The sequence below is a fragment of the Myotis yumanensis genome, unplaced genomic scaffold (genome assembly GCF_028538775.1).
Source record: "Myotis yumanensis isolate MYYU_CA2020_CCGP unplaced genomic scaffold, mMyoYum1.0.hap1 SCAF_12, whole genome shotgun sequence".
Taxonomy (NCBI): domain Eukaryota; kingdom Metazoa; phylum Chordata; class Mammalia; order Chiroptera; family Vespertilionidae; genus Myotis; species Myotis yumanensis.
The window spans coordinates 53,761,588-53,773,213 of record NW_027223763.1 but is presented as its reverse complement, the minus strand read 5'-3'; the positions used below and the strand labels follow the sequence as shown (position 1 = coordinate 53,773,213).

General features: G+C 44.8%; 1 protein-coding gene across 1 annotated transcript; it reads left to right on the top strand.

The window, feature by feature from the left end:
- The first annotated feature begins 799 nt into the window (after positions 1 to 799).
- LOC139020328 (spermatogenesis-associated protein 31D1-like) lies at positions 800 to 10,213 on the top strand. The gene is made up of 4 exons (XM_070429960.1): positions 800 to 898; positions 5,683 to 5,727; positions 6,264 to 6,336; positions 6,585 to 10,213. The coding sequence occupies exons 1-4, from the start codon at positions 800 to 802 to the stop codon at positions 10,211 to 10,213; spliced, it is 3,846 nt and encodes a 1,281-aa protein (XP_070286061.1).
- Positions 10,214 to 11,626: the final 1,413 nt, after the last annotated feature.

The following is an 11,626-nucleotide window of genomic DNA, read 5'->3' as shown; positions in this document are numbered from 1 at the left end:
GGAAGTTCCCAGAAGAGAAACTGGGGCGCCGGCCTCCAGAAGTTACCACCTGCCCCCAAGAGCCCCTTCCCTCCGCAGCGCAGTCGGGGAAGCCTGTGCAGAAGGGAGCAGTGCAGGCCCAGGCAGAGCCAGTGCAGAGGCGTCATTTCCAGCGCAGGGCTCCCCCCTATGACGTGACAAATGCCATGTCCAGCCGCCACACAGCTATCTTGGCTGGCCAGGGCTCTACCAATACTAGACATACCACAAACGAACACAGACCCCCCCAAAATGTTGTGGCATCAAAGGGTCAGCAAATATCTCAGAAGCACCCTCAATCTGTGCCCCTCAGGGGGACTCTGCCCCATTCAAGCCCCAACTGCAGGCCTCAAGCTGGCAAGGGGCCTCCTGCTGTTCTCACCACTGCTGGAGGCACTGCTTTCAAAAATCATTCCCCACGATTCAGGCACACAATGCTTCTCTATAATTTCCAGGGGGAAACATATCCCACCCCCAAGTAATTCCCTCCTTGTGGGGAATACTGACTTGCCTAATAAATGTTTCTGTAATAATAGTGATGTCTTCTCTGTGTCCTGAGTTGGGGGCATGGGTTTAGGGTTTCTCAGGGCTTGTGTTTAAGGAAAGAAAGGAGTAAGTTCAACTCCTACTGATTGCTTCCTTGGCTTCCAAAAGTGCTCATTCCCTGGAGCTCTTGTTGAGAACTAGATACCATGTGCCCTCCCCCTAAGCCCGCTTCCTCCCTGATGAGGTTTGAGGAGATGGGCTCTGTCTCCTTCCTCATAGCTTAGCCTTAAGGAACATGGATAGCATCCCATACCTTCCCCTTCAGGGAATGCTGTATGACCTTGAAGGCAGCAGGGAAGACAGGCCTTCCACATCTGAAGAAGATCAAGGACGGGTATATTTTTCAGAAAGTGTTAGTGAAGAAGAGACAGTGGCTTAATCATTATTTAGAAGTCAGTGATCAGAGGATCCCACAGGTGGGTGAACCCTGTATAGGAGTGTTTGGGGGGTATTTTTTTTCCCCTGACAAATGTGCACACACACACACCCTTTCTACAGTGGTCTAGAGGGAAGGAAGATCCACTGGTACAGACTGAAACACAAAAATGGAATGAGCGTCCTCATGAGCACATCAGGTTTCTTTTCCAGTCAGCCTTGTGAATCCTGAGCGTAAAGAGAAAAAGCAAAAACAAAAACAAAAACAAAACCAAACAGAGCCCCCTCTCACTACCACATTAGTATCTTGTCTGGAGTTATGCCATTGGCCATGCAATGTCTGAAGCTAGAGATCAGAGAAAAAAAGCAGAACAAAAAGGAACAAAAGGTGGAATGGGGCCCAAGGCAGGGGACGTGAAGAGGTGAGCAGGCAGCGGAGGGCTCTAACATCCATGTGGACAAGCAGTCGATAACGCAGCCTCCCAGTTCCTACACCACCTCATCTTGGGGTCCTTTACTGCCGCTCCAGTGCAGTCACTGCCACACTGCAGACCTTATTAGCAGGAACAGCTCTGCCTCAGGAATAATATAGTCTGACCTTTTACCCTTTGGCCTCATCCCCTATCCTTCCAGCATAGATGCCCATTGTTAATTTTTCAATTCCAGGTCATTCATTTATCCACTCACTCCCTGTCAATCCACAAAGCTCTTGGCTTCCTCCCTTACTAAGGTAGACTTGATGGTCCATCTAGTGGCTAACATTTCAAAAGCTCCATGACAATGGGCCCCCCTTCCAGTTCCCTTTAATCCTTCCTATAAATTTCAACTCTGTGTTTTTCTAGAAATGGCTTCCTATAAGTAACTGACCACTACTAGATTAGATCTCACAATGGGTTTTACTGGTTCCATGGAACTCTCTGGAACTCATTCATTCTACACATAATGCTTACTGTCATGTGAACAAAACAAATGGAGTTCAGTTCCCTGTTTCCTTTGTCTATTCTCTCTACAAAACTCCTCAAATCCATGGCAAATCTCACTTTCCTCAAACTGAGGCCATCACCACTTGCTCAACAGATGTGCTGGGGACCACTGTTTAGAGAGGAGCAAGAAGCCATGAGATGGGGACTTTTCAACAAAATATTAAAAACAACAACACCGTGTTTTCAAATATTTAGAAGAATTTTTCCTGTTATGCATGCAAATGACTTAAATGCAGGTCAGATACAGTTGTCTATCTCTTTCTTTCCAAAAATGCCATTGAAAGTAAAATACTAGATGAAAAGATGCTCAATATCACTAGCCATCAGAAAAAAATGCAAATCACAAGCACTGTGAGATAACAGACACACACACACAAAGGCTAGAAGCAGTCTGGCTGAGAATGTCGAGAAGGCGGAACCCTCGCACATAGCCGGCAGGAATGAAAACTGTATTAAAATTTTAAAAATTAAAATTACACATGGAAACCTAAAACTCATAAATATTATTTCTATAATAAAATACATAAAAATTCAAAAATATGAAAATTAATTATGTAAAAATTGATGTGATTTATAACCCAGGATTAAAAAGTGATATGAATTTAAAATAATAAAAGTACCACATTCCTAATATTTCCTTAAAGAGACATTTTAATTAGACCAAATATTTATAGAGGAAAAACTAATGTTTTAATTATTAGATTACTACAGATTTATGATAAATTAGACCAAATATTTATCTTCCAAACAACTATAATAAAAGCAAATAAAGCATTTTCCAGCAAGATAGTAGTAAGCAGTTTTTAAATGACAGCAATAAAATAAATTATTATTAGGTTGAGAAAATTCAGACACTGTCTGCATAAGTAAAATTGGCTTTAAAACAAAATTTTAAAAGCAGATACATACAGAGGGACATTCAAAATGATACAAGACAGTTTTTCATTAACAGATGAAAAACTATATTCAAGCAAACATAGATATATTGTTATCAAAGTAAAATTAAAGCAAAAAAGTTTAAACCAGGGTAAAATGTTGTTTTATATTGATAAAGTCAGAATTAATAGTATAGTCAGTGGTATTGAAACTTTAAGCAAGGGGAAATAAATAGAAATACAAGAGAAAGTAAAATTTTAAAATAACATCAGCTCATGGTAAGTCATATAGGTAAATCTATAAAGAATATCAGGATACTTAAATAATGTAGTATATCAAATTTTTTACTTGGAGAGAAAATTTACGGAAATATTCATGCATCATCCACAAAATGATTACTTAAGATTCCATAAAGTATATTTAAAAACTTATCCTCGAATAGTTTATCCATATTCTCATATCACAAGCAATAAAGATCTAGGTTAGGTCTCTTTTGGTTGTTGTTGTTGTTAATCCTCACCCAAGGATACTTCTTCTATTGCTTTTTAGAGAGCGCGGATGGGAGGGAGGAAAGGAGGGAGGGAAGACCAGAATGTAAACTGAGGCGAGAAAGAAAGCTGCAGAGCTGGTCAAGGACGACAACCTGTGCTGTCACTCAGGGGACACTCAGGGGCACTCAGTGCTGGGTTTAATGCTCCGTTGTTATCATTTTGTGATTCTTAACAATTTTACCTTAAAACTCAGCTTTGTAAGTAAAGTTTATGGAGACAATGGAGCATGCACATGAGGGGATGTGCGCAATATGAGTACCTGCCCTTCCCTTCACAAACAGCATTGGGGAAGCCCCATGGCACAGAATTTCCATGAATTCATGATGGTGAGAGTTCAGTGAGACTCAACATGAGTACAAGTAAGCTTGCTCTGTCTTCCACTAAGTAAGGGGGGTGCTGACAGCCCTGTGAGGCAACATGCTTTTCATTTGAACCAGTTGCCTTTTGGGGACCCTGAAAACAGCTGTATGCATGCGGCTCCGCCCAGGGATAGTAATAGGGATGGGAGTGAGAGAGCACTGAGGATTGTCCCTAGGAAACTGAAAACTTATGAGAGTCCTAAACGAATGACTTACAGCCAATGATCCTCCTCAAATAGCAGCATGTTATTCTAGTCATGATTCTGGAAAACACTCCTCCTTGTAGACAATATAACCAAGTGCAGTGTGCTATCTGGCCTGGGACTTCTGTGTGAGGATGTACCTCAACTGAGAACTGGTCGTGGGGTTGTATGGGGATCACACTCTGACACACACCAACTCGGCCACCTCCATGTCTGCTTGAAATGTCCTGCAGAGAGGTTTATTACAGAACTTAGGGGTTTGATATATGTAACATATGTGAAATGTATTCCTGGGGGGTGGGGAAGGGATGATATTTTAGACTTTATTATTCAATTATAACTTACTAAAAAATATTTCTATTTAACATTCACAAAACTATGGAAGTCTAAAAGACTTTTTAGTCTGTACCTGACTTTGTATAAGTTGGATTTGAGGACATATATGATCCTCAGTGTAAATGTCTGGGCACAAGCAAAATTTCCAGGCAGTATTTCAGACTTGCAAGGTAGTGGACCTGGTGAGACCAAAGTCAAGGTCTCCAACATTAAAGGAGACTCAGCTAATACCTGGGTTACAGATGAAACACGCAGAGCATTCATTACGGTAAATATATGATATATTAAACGGGGAATTAGAAAACTGGATAACAGTGTAGGGCAGAAGGACCTAGAGGCCCAGAAGAGATGGAGGGAATCTGCTGGGCTGGTTGGGGGGCGGGGCTGTGGACACACCCTCTTGAAGGTGCACCCACCCCCACTCTCAGAAGCCCCTTGTGACTCCACAATGCTCTGTGATGCAGGTCTGGCTATAAAGGCAAGAGTCTGAGCTCTCAGAGCTCAGTTACTTCAAGCAGCATTGTGATTTGGAAAATGGGACTCAGCCTACTTCTGAAAAGCCTACAAGAGTTTTATCTGAGCTTCTGCCCAGAATGTTTATATAGTGAACTCAACATAATTTCCATCTTGCTGTTGAGCTTGTCCCTCCTTTTCATTTTCTTCGTGGGAATTCCATCAATCCCAACCTTCTGGAAAAAAGAACATACACAGAAGGTAAGGAAAGCTGAGCAAACCCCAACAGAGTTCTTTATTGTTATTTCGATTCCCACATTTCTAAATGAGATTGGTTGAGACAGACAGACACTGAAGATGGGACATCTGAGGAGAGAACAGAACATCGCTTTTCTAGGGAAAAAGACCAGGCAGGGCTAGGGTTTTAGGAAGGACTCAGGTTTCCATATGAAGCTCACGGGCCATCTGGGTGTGGTGGCAGGTTTCTGGCTCCAAACACATTGATTCCCTAGTTCTGGATGCAGCTATTTAGAGATTTTGGAGTCTGTAGAATATCAGAGTTAACAAGCGCTTCATCCTGAGTCATGCTGCCCTGGCAGGCATCCTGTGGCCAAGCCTTTGCATTGGGCTAATCAGTGCTGAGCCTCTGAGAGCCTCTGAGCACCATGACAGGTTACTGGGTCCTATCGGAGGGAACAGAGAAGCAACTGTAGGCCTCAGATTATATGCCCTCTTTGAGCAGAGGACCACTGAGAAAACTGAGTGTGGACCTCAACGACAAAATCCTTCTTGGAGTTTTTCAAAGAAAGAAAAATTTAAAACTTTAAAAATTGGTAAGAGGAGCACAAAGTTCTATTAATTAAAATGAGTTTGGTTGGTCAGAGAGACATTATTTTTACATTTAAAATTGTTGAGTTTCCTAGGGAGAATAGGAGGGAGAGAAATGAGTCCCTACCTACCATTCATTCCTTTTTTTTCTCAGCGTCAAGGCAGAACCAAGAGGAGAAGGAAAGGTAGGACAGAGGAAGGTAAGGTTCTGCCTATTCCACCTGAGCTCCCCAAGGGTGACCCTTTCTATCTCCTTTCCATGGGGAAATAGGTCCATGATCTCTATGTCACTTGGTAGATACAGCCCCTGTCATGAAACAGAGCCTTCAGAGGAGATGCTCATGGAAATACAGAACCTGAGCTATTTCTCAGATTCCCTGCTCTGCTGTCCCTGAGAAAGAAGCAGTGAGGAACCTGGGCCATGGGTGTTATACAGTACATGTTGAGAGAGTTCTGTCTCCTGACTTTGAGAAAGCAGTCTGGCTTCAGGATGATCAGAATCATCTTTGTTGTGACCACTGGCCCCTCTACTTCACAGAGTTGATTTGAGCATCAAGTTAATGTGTATAAAACTACTTTATCAATTAAGCAATGCACACATAGGAACCTTAGTAATATATCATTGCCCTTTTGACTTCACTTAATAATTCTTGGGGCTTTCAGAGTCTAATATTCCAATGGTCTCCCAAAAAAGGGCCCCTGTGTCTACCTTCATTACATGTAACTCTCTCTCCTGGTTTCCCAGATTTGAGAAATTACCACAGCAAATTGGAGGAGGAAAGGGAGCTGATTTCTTTCCTGAAAAGGTGAATAGTCTTCTCCCCTTTTTCCTGAGCTCTCTTGTGCCTGACCTTTGCTATTCTAGGGATTCAGTGGAGCCTTCCCTAGTGATGGGAGGGGTTGCCATAGAAACGGAAATGTAAGTGAATGCCATGGGATGAGTGCATTGTGAAGTCATGGATGTGGACCAATGTGTCAGGGCAGCAGGCTTCAGGGGGCCCCGCCCTGATCAGGCCAGTAGGTCCTCCTTTACTTGTTGCGGTCCTGGCTACATCATTTTACCTCCTGTTTCCTGCAGCCCCCTGGGACGGAATCATGATTCCACTCACTTTCGCCAACTTTTATGTCCGGACCCTTCCTGTGACATATGTAATAATGCAACTACTGAAATCAATCGGCTTTTCTCAAAGGCTCTGGAAGGTTCTACTCCATCTGTGTCCCCTGTGGTGTCCACAGCTCCTGTGACAGCACTTGTGACAGAGCCTTCATTCAATCAGTCATCTGCTTTCCCAGGAGTCCCTCCAGGAGAACTCATACCATCTCTGACTGAGCCTTCCCCATCACCATCCTCTGTTCTCCCTTCTAACTCAATGACCACCTTGAGTAATTTTCTGTCACACTCACCATCATGTCAAACTCTGCCTACAGAGCCTTCCTCTCACTCAGAATCCGAATTTTCAGGACACCATCCCCCACCCCAAACCAAACACTTGTTCTCTTCAACCTTGACACAATATGATTTCCATCAAAAGTTTCCTGACATCCATTCTACAAAGATCTCTTCTGTGGGAAACTCTGCAGCCAAACTTATAGATCCTAGACAACTCTTTCTCAGCCCTGATGAGCATGACTCAGTAGAGCAGTACTCATATCCTAAGACCTGGGAGGACAATTTAAAGCAAGAAGTTATCCAGTTTTTCTGGGGTCTTCCATCTCTACACAGCGAGTCCTTGCTCTCTGCTGTTCATGTCCCAGGTGACTATACAATCTTCAATAGCATCTCAAATGCCTTTACAGGCCAAGAATCCCCAAGACTTCCTTATATCCTACCTCCATCCTTGCCTAAGGTCCAACCTCAACTCCTGCCTCAAACTATGCCCCTATGCCATTACTTACCTCTTACTCAGCTCCAACCCCCTGTCCACCGTCAATCCCCACTCCCAATTCTACCATCTGATCTCATACACCAGACTAAGGTCTGTGGAGTGTATTGCCTTACACCCCAGAATGAATCAGAATGTCTCACCTCATCTGATATTGAACAACTGGAATGGAATGTGTTAAAGAAGAAACAGGAAGGTTTGTGGGGTTTACCCTCTCTGGTTCAAAGTTCTTGGGAAGCCTGCTGTCCTTCAGCTCCCACCTCTCCTTACTGCGGGCCCTCTAAGGCCAATATTTCCATCTCCATCGATCATTTCGAGTTTCCTCTCAGTGTTGAATTTAGAGAGAAATTTGAGCATCATCTTAGAAAGAGGCTCATCCAACACCGGTGGGGCCTTCCCCGCAGGATCCATGACTCTCTGTCACTCATGAAGCCTAGGTGCGATTGCTCAGGTTCACCTCAGCCAAAGTGCTGCTATGGCCTCTCATGGATCTCCATGTATAAAGCCCAGGATAGTGAAATTCTAAATAGAGTGACCCCGTCAGCAAGCTTCTATAAGAAGGGCTCAGAAATGTTTCAGCTGTCTGAGGATGAGAAAGAAAGCTTAGATAGCTTTCCAAAAGGCTCAGTGAGTGACTCTGACAGTGCTTCAGATAAGGATGTGGGGCGTGAGTTTGATATGAAGAGAGTGATAAGGCAGAATATAACTCAGAAACAACTGGCTAATTTCCTGAAAGTACACCTGAGCAAAAAATTTGGGGAAATCAGTGAGGGTCACCTCCCTGAGACTGTGCAGAATTCACAGCACTCTATGCAGCAGACACTTTCTATAGAATCCAACAGGGAAATTAAACAGAGAAGTCTGTCACCATCAGTGGGTGGGGACTACTGCCTGAACACATCCCAGGAGCCTTCCTTCCTTCAGGAGGGTGCACGGGAGATGCTGGAAGACCACAATAACAACTTGCCTATGAAGGCATTGGGAGGCCTATCTGCCAAAGTCCTTGAATCCACAGAGGACTTCAAATCGAAAGGTCCTACCTCCCATGGCTTGATTAATCCTCACTCTTCCTCCTCAACCAAAGTGATTTCTGAGGTGAGCACCAAATCTGGGGCTTTCACGCCTCTGGGAAAAAGCTCTGAATCACTTCACAGTGACCAAGTGGGAACAGAAAATTCAGCCCCTGGCCTGAATCTTTCCCACCCTGCCACCTCACCTGTGGGCAAGGAGGGACGGGGGATTCAATGGGGACGTTCAGAGGAAATTAAGACGATTTTGGAAGCCAAACCACCTCCTCTGCCTGTTACCAACACCATCTGCGGCAAAACAAGTCAGAGATGTTCTCTGACAGGCAACATTCAACCTTCAAAGCTGCCTGCAAGGCAAGCAAATAGAGAACCTGTACCAAAGACTAAGAGTGTGAATTCTAATGATGGTACTGAAATGCAACAGGCCACAAATAGGGATGAAGCAAAACCTGCTTCCATGCCCACCATGCCCAGGGAGATAGTCAGGGCTGAGGAGCTTGATGCTTGTCAGTCTGTAACAACCAGCAAGCCAGGAATCTCCCAACAGATAAAGAAAGTCACCACTGTGATCACTGAAAATCCACCACCTAAAATATCAGATCCAGCTCCTAACTTACCAGAACTTAGAAAGCAACTAATTGCTGAGATGAACTTGAAGTTGGAGAGCAGGAAGCATAGCCAGGCCCAAGGCCAACACCAGAACATGTCCAGTGACTCAGACAGCTTGACTAACAAAGCCCCCCTGACTCCTGATAAGTGTGTGCCCAGTGTGGACACGGAGGTTCACCAGGTGCTGCATGTCCAATCGGAGGACAGCAGAGTCAGTCTGGAGAAGCAGCAGGAACCATGGCTTCCTAAGCAGGCATTAAGGTCCTGCCAGGATCAGAATTCCCCACCAGCTGTAAAGAAAGATACCGTGTGCCCTCCCCCAGAGCCTACAGGCCCCAAATGTGAGGAGTTTGGTGCAGGAGATGCACGACTAAGAATTTCCCAAACTGGAGGGAAGAGATTTCCTTCCCAGGACACCACTTTAGAGGACGTGCTTGGGAGCAAGTCTTTCCACAGCCTAACAGAGACGGCTCCTCCTGATAGCCTTGTGCTAAATCAAATGAAGAGCCTTTTCCAAAGGCTTTGTCCTTCAATCAAATGTAAAAGGCAAGAAACCACCCAGGAAATGGGAAGTCACATATCGTCTGCACAGAGCAGAGGCCCACTTAAAAGCAGAGCTGTCTCTACTGGAGCCGTGCAAGTCCACAGAGTCATGTCAGACATGGGGAAGTTCCCAGAAGAGAAACGGGGGCGCCGGCCTGCAGTAGTTACCACCTGCCCCCAAGAGCCCCTTCCCTCTGCAGTGCAGTTTGGGAAACCTGTGCGGAAGGGAGCAGTGCAGGCCAGGGGAAAGCCAGTCCAGGGGTGTCCTTTCCATCGCAAGACTCCCTTCTATAACGTGACAAATAAGAAGTCTGACTTCCAAGCAGCTATCTCTGATCACCAGAGATCTACAAGTATTAGACGTACTGGGAACAAGGACAGATCCCCCTCAAAAGCTATGGCAATAAAGGGCCATCGAGTATGTCAGAAGCACCCCCAATCTGTATCCCTCAGGGGGACTGTGCCCCATTCAAGCCCCACCTCCAAGCCTCAAGCTGACAAGGCGCCTCCTGCTGTTCTCACCACTGCTGGAGGCACTGCTTTCAAAAATCATTCTCCACGATTCAGGCACACAATGCTTCTCTATAATTTCCAGGGGGAAACATTTCCCACCCCAAAATAATTCCTTCCTTGTGGGGAATACTGACTTGCCTAATAAATGTTTCTGTAATAATAGTGATGTCTTCTCTGTGTCCTGAGTTGGGGGCATGGGTTTAGGGTTTCTCAGGGCTTGTGTTTAAGGAAAGAAAGGAGTAAGTTCAACTCCTACTGATTGCTTCCTTTGGCTTTCAAAAGTGCCCATTCCCTGGAGCTCTTGTTGAGAACTAGACACCATGTGCCCTCCCCCTAAGCCCGCTTCCTCCCTGATGAGTTTTGAGGAGATGGGCTCTGTCTCCTTCCTCATAGCTTAGCCTTAAGGAACGTGGATAGCAGCCCACACCTTCCCCTTCAGGGAATGCTGTATGTCCTTGAAGGCAGCAGGGAAGACAGGCCTTCCACATCTGAAGAAGATCAAGGACGAGTATATTTTTCAGAAAGTGTTAGTGAAGAAGAGACAGTGGCTTAATCATTATTTAGAAGTCAGTGATCAGAGGATCCCATAGGTGGGTGAACCCTAAATGGGAGTGTTTGGGGGATATTGCTGCAGTGGATCTTGGGCTGGTTTGGATATGGTCTCAGAAAGGCACAGACACCATTTATGTGGGTTACATTAATGTTTGGGGGAAGCATACTTTAACCTTGACACTGAAGTATGCCTTCGGGAAAGTCAGCTTGTGGAAGTGGTTTCCATCTCTGAGCTCTGGGTATTTCTTCAGGCTGAGGGATTTTTTTTTTTTTTTTCTAATGAAAAGCATCACTCAGTTTATCAGTGACAAAAATCTTATTCAGGCAGCTACCTACCTCCCAGTCCAAATAAAGGTGAAAGTAAGGAAAAGATGCCTTAGAGTGAGAAAGTAAGAACAAATAAAGAGGGGAAAGAATAACCTTGTTGGTGGAACAAAGGTTTATGCCTCATCAGCCCCACATTGGAAACTCTCTTGCTTCCAGCTTCCTCAAAGTGACCTATGCTCCACCTGCTGAGGCTGGTCAGAGCACTGCACAGCACACTGATGCCTCGCACCAGAAAGCATGGGGCTGTTCCTTGAGTACTGCAGCAATGTTTGCAGGAATGTCATCAGGCATGGCATCCCTGTGTTTGGGAAAAGTGATCTCGGTGCCTTCCTTCCATCCATGCTTGATGGAAATATATAGGATTTTGCTCTTAGTGTGTACAGTTCACCTATCAGGATGGAGATGCCATCTTTGATATGGTTTTGGTGGAGCTATAATGAATCTCCCCAGAACACCTACAGCTCATGAACCAGAGGTGTGTTCTAGACCATGCACAAGTGTTAGTTATTTGAGGGCTTAAAATAGACTTCCATGGAATGCTTTTTTTGGGAGGGGGTGGGGGGGCGGTGCAAATCTACACATATCCACTCTTATTATAGGAGTCTGAAGGGAAAGCAAACCCACTTGTACAGATTGAAACACA